Source organism: Chroicocephalus ridibundus, chromosome 1 (assembly GCF_963924245.1).
Source record: "Chroicocephalus ridibundus chromosome 1, bChrRid1.1, whole genome shotgun sequence".
NCBI lineage: Eukaryota > Metazoa > Chordata > Aves > Charadriiformes > Laridae > Chroicocephalus > Chroicocephalus ridibundus.
The window spans coordinates 148733680-148749677 of NC_086284.1; the positions used below are offsets into that span (position 1 = coordinate 148733680).

Genomic DNA, 15998 nt, shown 5'->3' on the forward strand with positions numbered 1-15998 from the left:
TTGTAAAGTGATACTAGATCAGTCAGGTTCTCTTGGGGTTTTATCCCTTCCATCCCTAAATATAATTACTTGCCTTTCCTGTTTATAAACCTCAATACTTCCATATGAAAAAATGGCTCGTTCATCAGCGTGCCAGGAAAAGCGGCATAACAGAGCAGAAAGTTCATCCAAGAAAGTGATTATGGAAGTGACATTAATCATGCTGGGTTGAAAGAAAGAATAGTAAACTCTCACATCTCGATACATAGTAAATTAGTCTTCCCTATGTAACAATCATATAAATTTACTAACAAAGTGATGACTCTTTAAAGATGAGGGAATATCGCAAGGACTATTTTTTCTTCCACTTCCTGAGACCTCGCTTTCTCGTACAGCTCGACTGAAATCTCCAGTATAAAAAGGGACCAAAGTTCTGTATTTCCTGCATCGACTGAATATATTTACTGTTTAGCTGTCCCAGGCTGAACCCCAGGTGAAATCCTGTCAACAAAGAACTCGGTAAGGGGTGGCAGCACCTCCTGCAGATAGAAGTGAATATGCAGAAAGGTTTATGTAAACTCATTGGCAGAGAGCCGCAGGCAAAATAGATGTGTGGTTTCTTTCTTTCACGTTTTTAAATTTTAAATTATAGACATTTAAAAGGAATGTAATAAGATGGAGTTCATGTTGTCAGCTTTGAATTAGGTGGCAGGGATCACAATTCACTGGATGACCAGCTTGTAAGGATGATGTGTCTTAATACTAACCTGTGTAAATCTGCCAATAATCTAGCCAGTCGTTGGAAACAAGATAGCCTTCTTACCTGACTGAGAATCCGACCACATTTCTTTCCGATTTTTTCCACCAAATCAAAGATTGGGAAGTTCCAACTATTTAGCTGCTCCATCAAGGGATCCAAGTTGTCCATAACCAGAGGCTCGGGAGCAAGTACAGGCTTGTCCTACGCCAGCAATCAGAATAAAGAGAAATTTTAGTTCGGTGAAGCATCTCATGCAAAAATTTATGCTCTTAAAAACTAAGGTCACATTAGCGTCATCTATAAGCTGATGGTACTTGACTCAGCTCAGCAGAGATGCCCCCATTACTACCAGCCCTGCAGCTACTCACTCTCCTTTATAATTTGTTTCACTTGAATGAATAGGAAATTCTGTATACGAAACATCAGCCTCTGAACTTATCCATGAGACACATTCATTCTTTCATTTATGGGAATCATTCGTTCATTTCCAAGGGAGTCTGCTTCATTGTAAAATTTGCTGCAGCACAGACAGAAAAGCATTCAGTTTCTACTTCCGCATCAGGACCCATTTGTTATAATCTAAAATGGTTTATGGAGCTCAGTCCAAGTGAAAAGTTGTACTTAAACGAAAACCTACCTGTTTGTCAGGGTCTGCAAATAAAAGATGGGGTGTGTCCCTCCTTTCATATTTCTCCCTGTATACTTCCTTGAATTTCATTATTATTAAGAAACTGTAGATGAGTAAGTGCCAAAACATCTCAAGAAAAATGCCTTCTCTCAGCATGTCCAACTCCAGTTCAACAGATTACAATAAATTTTTCGAGAGCTCATGCCAACTTAAATTTATTAATTCGGTTGTACAACAGGCTGTGGAAAATTTAACTAAACAAAGCTTTCCCTCTACATCTCAATCAAGTTTACGACTGAATACAGTAGTCGTGAGATGATCAGCACTTGTTCACCATACTGCAATGTTATGTTCAAGACATACGCCACCAATAACATCATGCAGACAAGTGTTAATTTGTTTTAAAATACGGACCGCTATATATTAGCCAAGATTGCATGGCCATTGAGAAGCAGAAGTAGCTGAACAGGAAGACTATGTATCATGCTGGTAGTCTGAGAAGATAATTTCTCTTTCTTCCAATCTATTCCCTTTAAAGGCAATGCTAACACAGAAGCCAAACATTTCAGAAATGCCTAATGCCAGATCCGTAAACCTATATTTATTCATCAAAATAGATGGTTAGTGTTTCACAACTGCCCAGTGCTTAGCAGCTCGCACACATTTCAATGGTTCCTTTCAATTCCTGAAAGTCAATCCTCCTACTGCAAGGTAGAAGCCTGCTGCAATTGTTGCTTAAAACCATGGTCACAGTCTTTAGACAGCCCTAGGGTTGGGGTTTTTTTGTAGGGGTTTGGGATTTTTGGTTGGTTGTTTTAGTTTGTTTTTGGTTTTTTGGTTTTTTTTTGGTTTTTTTTTTTTCCCCCAGTGCACAATACATTCTATTGTGCAAACGGAACTTAAACAAGCTACCTCAGGTGGTATCAAGGGATGCAGAATGATGGTCTCAGGCGTGTACGTCCTACAGACGGATCCCTTCCGCGTCTGCTCTTTGGAGCAATCTGACTCATCATCATTTTGTACAATATCGCTGCTGTCACTGTTGTTGGTCTCATAGTCAGAAGTGGCTTGCGCAGGATCATCTACAACACAAATCACAAAGCTTGTTGTGTGAACAGCAAGGATTGCATCAAAGTCATCCTGTGACCTTCTGAATAATAGCAACAGGATCTCTGACTCATAATACATATGTGCTGCTTGGCTGGGCCCAAAGTTGGACAATCTGTCCAAAGGCAGTAAAGCATATACCCTGCAGAGTGTAAAAAATGGGATCAGGGATTGAAGAGTAAGAAAAATTTTGAGGACCACTATTTCAGCTGACTCGGTTAGATGAGGGAACCAATATTTTCTTTATATTTTAACTCTATTCTTCATGAGCATTTTGCACATCTTGTACATACAAAAAGGAAAGGAGCCTCAAAGACAGTTTGTATGGTCTCACCTACATATGTTCTCCTTTTACGACAGACAGGCATATCTGCCCTTTCACTGAATGATTACTGAATTTTAAGGGACGAGGAATTTTTGATGGACAAAGAATTACCTGTTCTGTTCAGGGTGTGTGTGGCACCATCATTTCTATCTAGTGTCCCATCACCAGCTTCTATTTGGTTATAGGGTCTGCCACAGCTGAAATACATCAAGAGACACGCACAATATAAAGAACCATGCGCACTAGACATTTTTATGCAAAATGATTTCCTGCTGACAGTGTAAGATTATGTCACACAGTATAAGATATGGTACAGGGTGTATTCTCCAGAAAAAAAATTATAAGAGTGAGCTGAAGTTTTATTGGAAGTCAGGAATGTAAAAAGACAAAAAATATAAAAAGACCTTGGATTGGCCACCACCATTAAATTTGTGTTGCCAACAGTAAACCTATCCCATTGGATTTATTTTTTTTAATGAATTTTTTATTCTCCAAGTATTTTGCTATTACTTCAGTGACAACATACCAAGTACACCAGAACCAAGGAGATGTTTTGGACAGAACATGAGGTGAGTGATCTGGCATCCAGACATTTAGCAAGGAAACAAGAAAACCAAGTTTGCTTTGTCATTCCCAGAACAGAAAGCCATTGTGGGAGGGATCACAATATCATGGCCTTTCCAAATGACTGGCTCTTCCCTTCCATTAAAAGACTTTATTCATTGTGTGTGATTCTCTTCAAGCCCTAAACATGAATTCAATACCAGCTGGAACATGTTCCAATACGATTGAGGCTAGAACCTGAAGGATCAACGATATATCATGAAAACATGACAGAACTTAACAAATCTGAAGTTTCATTTAGCAGTATTACATCCAATATGTCCGTGAAAACCTGATATTTTAACATTTCTTTGGTTCGAATCAGTATTTTGTGATGTATCTTATATATAACAGCCTCTGCAAAGCAATTATTACAAAATTATTTTGTTTCGTCAAACTTTGTACCAGAAATTTTGCACCAATGTAAATTCACCATATAAAAATGGCTGAAATCCTATGCCAGATGGTTTTTGACTGGGTCATCCAAAACATATTATGGAGCTTGGTAAGCCCTGCAAACATAATAAATTCCCGAAAGAATTTTAAATAAAAATACAAATCTGTATACAATGATACTTGTAGTGCATAGCCAAGCAAATAAATCCTGTACCACTCAGGTTTATAAACAAGATGGAAAAAAAAGTATTAATGCCTCTCTCCCGCATTCCTTGTGGTTTCCGCAAGGTCAATGATAACAAGCCAAAATGTAAAAGTAAAAGAGAAAGAGAGACTTTGTGTGGTTATAATGCTACAAGGCTTTTGCATCACTATGGGTGTACCTCTTTATTTCCAGAACATATGCAAAATCACAGTGATTTAATATGTATGGTCCACATAAAACACTATATTAAAAAAAATTACTAAGCTATCTAGTACAACATTTGAAATCTGCTCTATGTCAGAAGTAAACGTGCCCATGCAACTTTAATTCAATACCCTTCATGCACAAGCACTATAATATACTTCCTAATCACAGGATGCTTTAACATTTTTTCCACAGGATTCCTGTCTCATCCACCAAGCAAAATGAAAAATTACTATCTACAAGTTATTTTAGCAGCATTGCCTAATATAAAAAAAGTACAGTAAAACTTCTGCCTTGATGCCACTGCCTGGATGGTGATTTCTGATGCAAAGCACTGAACCCATCAAGAGTTCATTTACCCTTTTGTTGTTGTTGGGGGGACGATTGGTTTGGTGGTGGCAGACGTTTCCTGACTTAGTATTACTTTGAAGCAAGGCAGTTTTTTTGGCAGTAAATGTAAGGGATTGGATATCATGAAGATCAGAATCTACAATGTGAAAGTTCAAGCATTAAAAGATTTATTTCCAGTGTTTGTTAATTTAACTCTCTCAGCTTGTCTTAGCTATTTAATTTTGATTTTTTTTTTGTTTGTTTTGGGTTTTTTTGTATGCTTTTTTTTTTAATTGTGCTTACATTACTAGGGAGTGCATTATTTATGTGCTGTTCATTCAGCTTGTACGTGGGGATATGACATCTCTACATACCAATGGCTAGAAATTTGACAGTGCTTATGATTTTTCAATGGATGTTAAAGGGACAGTGATAATTAGTAATAGTGGGTGCCAATTCTACTAGCAGTCATTACACCATAATATTTTAAATAATGTGTTTGTTTCAAATAATCGACAAAAAAGCCTATGCCAGCAACATAACTATTTGTAATGCTTACAAAGTCTAAATATTTGAAAACAAGAAAATTAAGAACCTAAATATGCTATGCAACCTATGTAGACCACAGAAGACAGTAGTCACGTAAAAGCTAATGAGCATTTTACCAATGATTACATTGAAATCAAAGTCTACAAATATCAAGCAAATATATATCATTACTATCTACAGCAACCTTCCATTGATTTTTCTTTTTTTTGGGACATTTTTTATGTCGCTGTTAACCGTTTTCCTTAATGGAAGACTTCCAGTGATAATTGTTAAAGTAATAATATTTTGTTGAAGTAGTAATAAAGGCACAGTTTAATAGGACAGTAGCACATTTATGGCATATTTCTTATGTGTAATACAGTGTTCATTTCAAATGAATCAGTGCAAGTGCCAGTTTTGCAACACCTTTGAAAACCTCTGAAAAGCACTTAGTTTCTCTTTAGTCACCTAACTATGTCTTTAAAGCCTGTCACGATCCTCCTCTGAACTACAGTGAGGCTGACTCCCTTGAGCAAAACTTCCAGTCTCAATTTGTACTTTCTCATACCCACTTCTGAGCCCTGCACATAGCATATCGAGACACATTCAAAGTCTCTTGACTGGTGACAGGATGTAAAAACTATTTCCAAAGATAGTCAAACTTGATAACATTTAACACAGCACATCGCCTCAGACGACGTGCTGTCTACTTGCTAGCCAATAATCACAAATTACGCACTCTATGACCAAAAGTAACATCTGATGAGTAAGGTAACCTTGAAAATGCACTGGAACAGGCTTATGAATACCAGTGTTTCCCACTATTCTGAACTGGACACATATTACAAACTCCAGTAATATAACTTAACACCTGTTAACGTAAGATAAGCAGAACAACTTTTTTTCCAAAACGCTGATTTTGCAGAGCAGGTTTATGTAAAATAATACTGGGCTACTTTAAAGCATGAAATTAAACTGTGTAACTCTCAGCAGTAGGAAGAACTCACTTGCAGCTGATTTAAAAAAAATGTATCCCAATGCTACATAATCTGACTCTGCCCTAGGGAGGGCAGGATCCACCCCTTCTGAGAGAGTGCTCAAAATTACATAGTCTTCAGGAATTGTTGGTACACCTTTATCTTAAGGCTACAGACCAGCAGCTTTTTATCCCTAGCAGTCAGATTTTTCTACCAAACGTCAGGTGCCAGTTGTGAAAGACTTGGCCTGGGACCTGAAAGTGACTGTGTTAAAGGCATGGCATGAGAAACACAAATTGTTAACATGAAATCCAGCTTTAGAATTTGCAAGTTATTGACGAAGAATTTATTTATGAATCAGACTGTGCATCTGACATGAGTAAAAGCTGTAAATATAGCTAACCGTCTTGCACTTTAAAAGCACTTTGTAGCATCAATCTACACAATTACTCATGTACTAAGAACGGCTAGATATGGTGAAATACCAACATACAGTACTGCAGCAAATTACAAAAAATTATGTGGGCCAAAAAAGCCTGTTCGTGAGAACAACATGAAATCATTCCAACGCATATCAAATTACCATCTTACCTGCTGCAGATGACAGAGGGGCTGATAATAGGGTCTGACAGGCTAGGTGCGCTCTGAGTAGAGGTTAAGACTTTGTGTGGCTTTAAGCCCTGCTTGGTGTCAGTATCTGTAGAATCTGGAAATGACACAGATGATGTTTTTCCGGTAGGACTTGTGGCAGGCGTCCCCTGAATCGGTGAATGGCATGGGGAGGTGAGAGGTGAGATATTTGGCAGCATACCTGGCAAGAGAAGAGAAGAGTCTGGTCAATTAACAGAAGTGGCAGATGGTTGTATGAGTTCACTGTGCAGAAATACTCCTCTTGAGGTGCGCAGGTACCAGCATAGCTTCCAAATGGAAAGAGAAAACCCTCCTCCACTCTGAGCCAAGCCCATGGCTGTCACAGAGAAATGAAGCTCCGTTACTATCAGCCACTTCTACCTGCTGAAGATTTGGCTCAAAATACGAAGCATATTCTTCCTGTTGAGTAGGACGCACTAACTGGCAGGCATGAAATGAAAGGGGTGCTCTTAGTGGCATGACTATTGGTATTAACCTGTTCTAGCAACAGACACACTAAACTCCAAATAGGCAGTTCCCAGACCCATCTGCAATTTCTCATTGCTTCACTGACTCCATCTGTAAAGCAGGGACATGAAAGGCTTGCACACATTCCCAGAAAATTTGAAGTTCTACATGTGTGAAGACTAGCTATAAACTAAAAAAAAAAGCAATATTTAGTAGTCATACATTATAGGAGTATAAAATATTGCACTTATGGCGCCATTTCCACATTCCTCACAGATTTTGGCCTTGATCTTGTGCAGCTTGACTTTATTTTTCAATATCTGCTGCTCACTATGGGAGACTTAGAACCATTACCTGTACCACATGGTATTCTACTCCTGATCTAGCGCGTCGGAAACCGCCAACATCCACATGTGTGAACACTAGCAAGATGTAGTTCTCTTTGTCCCCTATTCTATCTAAGCACCGTTGCCAGGATGAAATGCATCAGCTAGTCCAGTGTTTGAGACAAAGTTCTGCCTTCTCTTCGAATCCACTTTACATTTTCTAGTCTCAGGCAAAAAAGATCCCCTTCACAATAAAGTGCAGGGGAGCAAAGATAATCTATCTTAAAAGGAAATGCCTGTAAATTGACTTAACCTCCTGAGCTTTGTTCTGAAGTTCGTAGGAAATCAGCCCCGGTTCATTTACCACGTTCATCTTCAAAGCCAAATGATATAAAGAGCTTGGGAACTTCAACTGGTTTTATGTTTGAATTGTGCCCACTATCTAAATGCATTCCAGACACAACAATTATCTTAGAATAAGGCAATATGTTGACCTAAGTTTATGAAATACTAACCTTGTGGGATATATGTGTACAGTTCCAGTGTTTTTTTCCTGATAACAACTTATTGTAATATGAGGTTAAAATATGATTTCCTGTTGACAATCCAAGAATTAAAAATAATCTCTGAGAGTTACTACTCTGTAATTTTGAGATATCCAACATCTCCTAAGTTTTGATTACGGTATTTCTTCAGCAAACATGTGGTATGTATTATTGCCTTAATTCAATGACAGCAACTAGGATATTACGCGAGTCTTGAGATCAGAAACCTAATGCCTACAGAACAATTAACAAGTTATCAGATGGCCATGACATATGGAAATGGCTTTAAAATACAGAAAGCCTCTGTTTCACATTTACTGATCCTTTGAGATATCTGCTTTCCATTCAACAAAAATATGTCTTCAAAAACATTTCACAGTCTGTTAGATGCACAGGGGACTGAGTTGGATTATTATCTATCTTTGAGATATGTTACCAGGTAATCTTCATGACTGTTAGAAAATACAGTATATATGGCCAGCTTTCAACAATTTAAAGCAAGTCCTGGGATTTTAAACAGCAATTTTCACAATAGTGTTTCTAATCACAGCTGGATTTCTACTGCTAGACTGGGGTCCTGACTCTTGAAATATGTTTGGTTGTGGTGGGGTTTTTTTTGTTTTTTTTTTTTTTTTGGTTTTTTTTTTTTTACAGAGTAATTTACCAGGTTAGGTAACCAAAAATAAATAAACTTACCAGAAAAATGCAAAACCACTTTCAATAATCCAACATTTAACCATTTATTGGCAAAAGTGAGAGAAAACGTATCTTGCTACAGCAAGGAATTTTGAACAATCGATATAAGAGAAGATGAACAATACAGGGAGAACCTTTTTTAGGTACATCCATCTGCTTAGGTCCTCCAGAACTTTTACACATGTGTAGTGTTGAAGAAATGAACCAGTAAATTCAATGTGATGTGAAATTACATATGAAAACCCTTGAGTTTACCTGAGAATTTTGCCAAAACAGGTATAGCTAGCAGTATTTTAAAATGCTAATGGTTTCATGTATAATTAAAGACACATTTTGTAAATTAACAGATTTACAGGTTTATCTAGATCAGCTTCTACCAAGATTTATTATATATTGCCAATGGAGCAATATATAAAAGTCTGATTTATATTAACTACTGCAAATTGAAGCAATTCTTTAGTTGGAACATAAAACCAAATTCTAATTGAAAGTGCATGATAGCAAACAGTCTAAAACATCAAAATATCACTCTTCTGCATAAAACACTAAGCCAAAATTTTTACTCCTGTGAATCAGTGCCCCGAGGAATTGCTTGTGATGGAATGGAGCTCTCCATCACTGGGGAGCTCGTGTTATTGGGCAACAGAGATGACCATTAACACATCTTGGAAGCAGAAGACTAAACGTAAAACTGACTGATGGGTTTGGTAAGTCTCATTTTCTATGTATAAAATATTACACACACATACACACACACTCCCCCCTTTCAAGTTAATAGGTTCATCTCTGAAAATCACAAGCCCACGTTGGATTTGTTTTGTTCTAAAACAAATTCTTGGATTCTTGGTACTATAGCTCCACTATTTTCCAGTTTTGATTTTACTCATTTGCCTATGTGCCTATTATCTTATAAGATGATATCGTGTTACTTAGTCTTCACTGTGGTATAACAAAGCAGCTTCTGTACAAGAGGAGATTAAATAAACTCTTCAGATTGAAAAGCAGATGCGATGTGACAGTGCTAGATATGCAGAATAATTGTGCAGCCATATCTTCAAACCCATCTCTAAGTTTGGGTTCTCTGACTTTTTCAATGTCAGGCCTCAGGCACCTCTCAATTTCCATCTGATGTGTGGGTGGCCAGTATCTCTGAATAACTCCTCTCGACACTATTCCATTTTTGGAAAGAAAAAAAAAGGACGATTTTAAAAAGGAAGGCCTTGTGATCACTTTGAATTACAAGTTAAAGCATGGGGACACATTCCTTTACCCTGCATTTGTACAGGGAAGAGAACCATGTTACTATGGATTAAGACCGATTCATGGCTGTCATATTCCACATTTCATTATCAATTAAGAAGTCACCATCTCCATTCCTTTTCCTCAGTTAAAAAAAGAGTCTTTTTTTTTAAAGGCCCTACCTAAACGCTGAGTAAAAAACCCCGTATTTCCCATCTCTAAAAATCAGTAAGATCTACCTGGACTTTCTGAATAACGAATATACAGAGATACAGCTCTGAGTTATAATGGCTATGTCTTGGATATGTTTGCATATGACAGGTCAGTTGCTGCCTACAGCTCTGAATGGCGTTATGTAGATTGTGCTTCAAGAAACCTCAGTCAGGCAATAAACACAGACAGATAATTTAACAATTGTTATAAAAAACACTCTGTTCTCAGCCCTGTTGTAGTGAAGGGAATTACATGGATATAAATCACGACACGTTTTAGTATTGCACTTGTCGCATCATGTCATGACTAACCTCTATAAATCATAAATTCAAAACATTTACAATGGCATTCTATGAGCTATAATATTTTAAGCTACTGTGTTTTTTTTTTTAATAAAGGAAATAACTATATTTATATTGATGGAAAAATAAGAAAAGACACAGATTGGACAGAGACCAAAAGCAGTTGCATGTGCTAGTCAGGGGGAAGCAGGTAAGTGAGCCTGACAGAGTTGCGTATGCCCACTCACCTTGTCGGCTCTGCCTCTTGGCATTCAGGTGGTTGGTAGAAGACATGGCGTAGGAGGTGGAGAACGACCTGCTCTTTGTGATTGTCATCAGAATTGAGCTGTTCCAGGAGTCAGCGCTGCAAAACCAGAGCACAAACAAGCATCGTTTGAGACAGTAAAAAGCCTAAATGGCAGATCTTAAGAAGTTAGGAGCTACAGCAAGAAGTATGCGATACTGAGACAGCACAAAATCTGATGAGGAAAACAACATCTATCTGCTGGCTGAACTGCTATTTGTGTGGTGTATTGTATTCAGCAAAAATATTTACAATGCAGGCACTCCAAAGCTGGACTTCCTTCAGTGCCTATTCCCTTTATTTATACCAAGATGTCTTCATTACGTCGTTCTGACAATACAAAGAGGCTTAAAAGTTGACTTGAAATTCAAGTTAAATTTATATCTCTTTTAACGCCTCCTTACAACAGCCAGAAGTACCAGCAGTTCTCAGTGTAAATGAAAAATCAGCCTCCCTTGACTCCTCTGCTGTAACTCCCTTCGGGCACCGGAGGAGCTCCTCAGGAGGCTGGAAGAGGCTCAATATGAGCCCTGCATCACTGTTGCTAGTGGTGTGCCTCTTCTCTGGGCAAAGCACTTCATGCTCTAGCCAACTGAAACGCATGCTGCATTCTCGAAAGAAATCATATTGACAGACCCTGAAGACATTGGTCACTGATCCAAGAGAGACTCACTGAAGGAAAATAGGGTGCATGTGTCTGTGTGCGTGGGGAACAAATGCTGGTCCCCTACAACAGGATGGGTACATGCTTTCAGCCTTCAGGCTATAACTTTTGTGTGCCACAAGAGGCCAAACAGTTCTGTAAAGCAGGAGAATTGTATTTATCATTGTTTGCCCGAATAACACTCATCGAACGTCAGCTACTTGCAAGGACACAGTGCTGGTTCTTATCATGAGGCCTATGACTTCTCTGGACAAATCCACTAAGCCTCGCAGGCTCCACATTTCTCCTCAGCCTCGCATCCAAGTGATGAGATGATATGCAAGGCAGAAGACAGCCTTTTAAAGCAGCCTAGTCCCAGCTGAACTTGAAAAAAACAACTTGTGGGGGGTGAGGGGGAAATGTTTTGAAACAGAAAAGCATGTAACATTCTCTTAACTCTACGAACACCTTATTGTTTTGGAAGAGCAAACGCTACCTACAAAATATTTGCTTGTGGTCTTCATTGGCCCAAGTTCCTATAATCTGCGGTGAAGTAAGACGAAGAGAGAATCCAGCTGTTTTTTTAATTATTTTGTTTGTTTGTTTTGTGGTTTTGTTTTTTAATTGTCAGGAAGAATATAACACACTGGCCCACTGTAAAGAAAACCAAAGCCAAACCAAAACAAAAACCCCCAAACCACATCCTTTGACTTCTTAAGAGAGAACCACTGGATATAGAAGTGACAGAGGGAAGGAATGTGGAAGCTCTATTATTTTTCCCCAATCACGTGAAGCTATAAGAGGACCATGTCTTACCAGTTCAGTGATGTGGGGAAGGAAGTATATAGGATTACTAATCTTAAACAGAGATTTAAGGGTGATTTTTGCAAATATTTGACCATAGAAATCTAGAGGTGATGTCCCAGACTGTGAGGAATATGTTGCAGATTTTGTAACTGCAGAATCTGCCACAGGGCAATTCCAGTGTCATTTTCCCTCTCCTACCCCTCAAGCCATGAAATGTTCCTTTCTCTGTGACCTGTGCCGTGCTTGAATTTGGTACAAGGGAAGTGGCAGATAATCAAAATATTTATTTTTTCTTTCCTTCACATCAAAATTCTTTTCCTTGAAAGCAAATCTGTATTGGTCTGCCAAAATTTTTAAAGCTAAACTTATAGGATTCATTTTTCCCCTTTCTGGAATACACATTGTTTCTCCTACTGTAAAAGAAGAACTGAAAACAGTAGGCTGGGAGGCTTGACAGAGCTATAATTATACAATTGGCGACATTAAACGTAGGAAGAATTGATTGTCTGCTTAGTTGGCTCATCACGTAGAGTTATATAACAAACAGAAGACGACCAACAATAATATTTAATTGCTCTCCTTCTCCCTCTGATTCCCATCTTAGGATGCTTACATACTATGTGAGAGTCTGGGATCAACAGTATAAATCAAATGCACCCTGGGAACCACAGGTCGGTGACTGAAGAACATTTCCATTCGGTTATAGCTCCTTTATATTTACTTTTACTGAGATACATGGGACTCCTCACAAAGGGAACTTCGGCTAACCACGTATTTTTCGTGCACCAGGCATTCAGTGTACTCTGTAGGCTGCCTTGAGCACCTAGGCGCCCTGCACGACAGCCTGCTCTGTAGGAAAGCTTTATGTATCTGGAAGAAAGGCTAATCAAAGCAGCTCTCTCGGGCTGCAATCGCCCATGCCATGCAACAGCAAACACTGGTGATGTCGGGCCTTCTCAGGTCCTATCTTTTTCTCCACTACTGGCACCAAGTTTTAAATTGCAGAAAAACACGTAAGTCTTCTGATATCATGGCTCTGAATTCTCTTCTTGGTTTTGGATTATCTGCCACAGCTCTTGTGGAGGGTTAAATGCGCTCTCCTCAGGCTATCTTGTAGCATGGATGTTCCAAAGAGATGTACCTAGGTCTGAATGCCCTTAGGCAGAGAAGCAACTTTATTATGGTAGACCTCTGCAAATGCTCTAAACCAGTCAGCTGCTGGCTGTAAGCAAGTGAGCAGACAAAACTTTTCTCCCTCTGTTTCATGGGAGGACTATGTATTTTATGATGCTGGCTCTGGCATCAGTCTCTGAGAAACAAAGAAAGGGTAAAAGTGAGCAGGGAATACCTAACTAGTATAGCCAATCATAAGGGACTACAGCCAGAAGATAAACGCCCGTTTCTTCAGAACAGTGAGAGCCCTTGAAAATATGGGGCATCAAAAATGAATAAGTAAATAAATACATCCTAAATAGAAGCAGGCACTCAGTCTGCACCCCAACAAAGCACCTGTGTTTATTTGGTTCTTGTGGGTAATTAGGAAAAGCCTTTTAACTTGATGAGACACTTGGCATTAAGGATGGGACAATTGGGAGTCTGAATCCCAGAAGCTAAACTCTGTGGTCAGCGGGAAAGAGGTGCTCCACTTCAGTGCTTAAAATTAGGGAAAGTATGGCAACCATCCTGCAGGAAAACTTTACACTGTCCATTTCATTTTCAGCTTTGCTTTCAACTTCTACTAGTGAACCTTCCTTTGTAATTTTACTCCTAGATTATACGTGGGTTTTTTTCCCGATGGTAACATATCTACTTAGATACTAAACTTCTCTCCACTAAATCACTTTTTGACTTATCTAACTCCGTGTTTTACATTTACCATCTATTGCTGCTATTGCATTTGCATGAGTTTGCTCAGGAAGCCCTAGGTACTTGTTATCCTCTGGAATTAAGTGTGTACATGGGATGTAGGGCATGTACAGTGCTGTATGCTCTTCTGATATTTCATTTCTACAGACAGAAAAGCACAAAAATGTGTATTTTAGAAGGGCCCACTTGAAATCAGGGTTTGTGTTCTGGAAGATAGTATCTAGAGGATGGACAAGTGCTTTGTGAACTGGTTTAATGGCAGGACCACTAGGTGCATTCTTAGAAGTGATGTTTGGCAGCTGGGTTACTTGTTAGAATTGTTTCTTGGCTGGGTAATACCCATGAAGGAAACCACTGCATATCAAGAAGACTTTAACCACATATCCTGACTTGTTTTCAATTTTACTGTGCAATTCTGCACTTTGCTATCTTAAATTGATATTATTTTTTTTCCATTTTGCTTCTCAATAATAGAAATAGTTTTGGCATAATCTAACTAAAATGGGAAATGCTACTTCTTTGGCAACCCAGATTAGGGAAACGTGAAGAAGTAGTTCTAACATACTTTGGAGTCAGCATTTTTAAGTGAGGGACATCATCACACAGAACCAAAGAAATCTGCCCAAAGAGAGACATAAAAGAGAGAGGAGGTAATTTGTAACCTGGATGAAGATGATTCATGAGGTTTGATGCTGGCACTGCGATCCCTTCTCACTGGAGCTGGCTCCAGTGTAGGTAATCCTGTGGCTGATGTTGTTGTGGTCCAAGTTGAGGACACTCGTCTCAGCAGTCCTGGAGGCAAACTTCTCCGTAAGCGCTAGAGAGAAATCAGTTGCTTAGAGTTCACACATGCTTACAAAAACTTTAAACATGCACAAGAAAAACATTTCCATTTGATTAATTCTGCCTGAAAACATCTAGTGAGGTACCTTAAATCTGGATTCTCCTAAGTATCGTGGTGCTTACGTTCTATTCAAATCAACACTGATGGTGCTTTAAATGCCTGGAGGGTCTGGACCGTCCTCTCTATTTCAAGTTTAAAAGAATGTATATTCCCATAGCCCCTTAGCCACAGATGTTCAACACTCAGAGCTTTCACTGGAGTTTGACAATGTTGGCTGCGCTCTTTAAAAATTTTGTTCTTATATGATGTGGCCCTTAAACAAGTCATCAGGGATGCAAAGGTGACTGAGGGATTGGAGCATCTGTCATAAAAGTAAAGGCAGAGAGAGCTGGGATTGCTCAGCCTGAAGAAGAGAAGGCTCAGAGGTGATCTTATCCACGTACATAAATACCTGAAGGGAGGGTGTAAAGAAGAAAAACAACCCAGGCTTTTTCCAGTGGTGTCCAGTGACAGGACAAGAGGTAATGGGGCACAAATTGAAATACAGGAAATTCCATTTATATGTAAGAAAATATTTTTTACTGTGAGGATGACTGAACACTGAAAGAGGTTGCCCAGAGCCCTGGGCACTCATGGAAATACTCAAAACCCAAATGGACATCCTCCTGCGCAACCTCCTTTAGGCTGAACCTAGAGAAACCTGCTCCAGGCATAACTTCCTTGAGCTGAGGGACTGGACTAAACAATCTCCAGACTGGACTAGATGATCTCCAGATGTAGTTTCAACCTCAACTGTTCTGTAGTTTCAACCGCAACTGTTCTGTAATTTAAACTGTCATGAATCCTCAGAATTAGAGATTCAAGGCAAGAAAGGCAGTAAGAATCATAAGGGAGGGGAGCTTCAACTGTCTGAAATAAAACTTTCATGCGCTGGGGTATGATGTCTCCTGAAAAGCTCAGAGAAAGCATCACTATTTACAGCATATTTTCCTTGGCCACCCTGTATTTTTCTTTCACCTGACTCTTCCTTTTCTCCACTAATAGGGCTAACGTTTTTCTGAATTTTTGAAGGCAGACAATGAAAATAAAGGATG

At 38.9% G+C, this 15998-nt stretch overlaps 1 protein-coding gene across 1 annotated transcript in view; it reads right to left on the reverse strand.

Moving 5' to 3' along the window:
- Window positions 1-15998, reverse strand: part of PDE3A (phosphodiesterase 3A) — a 266161-nt gene that overhangs the window by 32329 nt on the left and 217834 nt on the right. Inside the window, exons 4-9 of the mRNA XM_063358308.1 lie at window positions 14723-14877; window positions 10689-10804; window positions 6634-6853; window positions 2911-2996; window positions 2280-2449; window positions 803-940 (exon numbers count right to left, since the gene is read on the reverse strand). Of these exons, the coding sequence (XP_063214378.1) occupies window positions 803-940; window positions 2280-2449; window positions 2911-2996; window positions 6634-6853; window positions 10689-10804; window positions 14723-14877 (885 nt within the window). The remainder of the gene's footprint in view (window positions 1-802; window positions 941-2279; window positions 2450-2910; window positions 2997-6633; window positions 6854-10688; window positions 10805-14722; window positions 14878-15998) is intronic.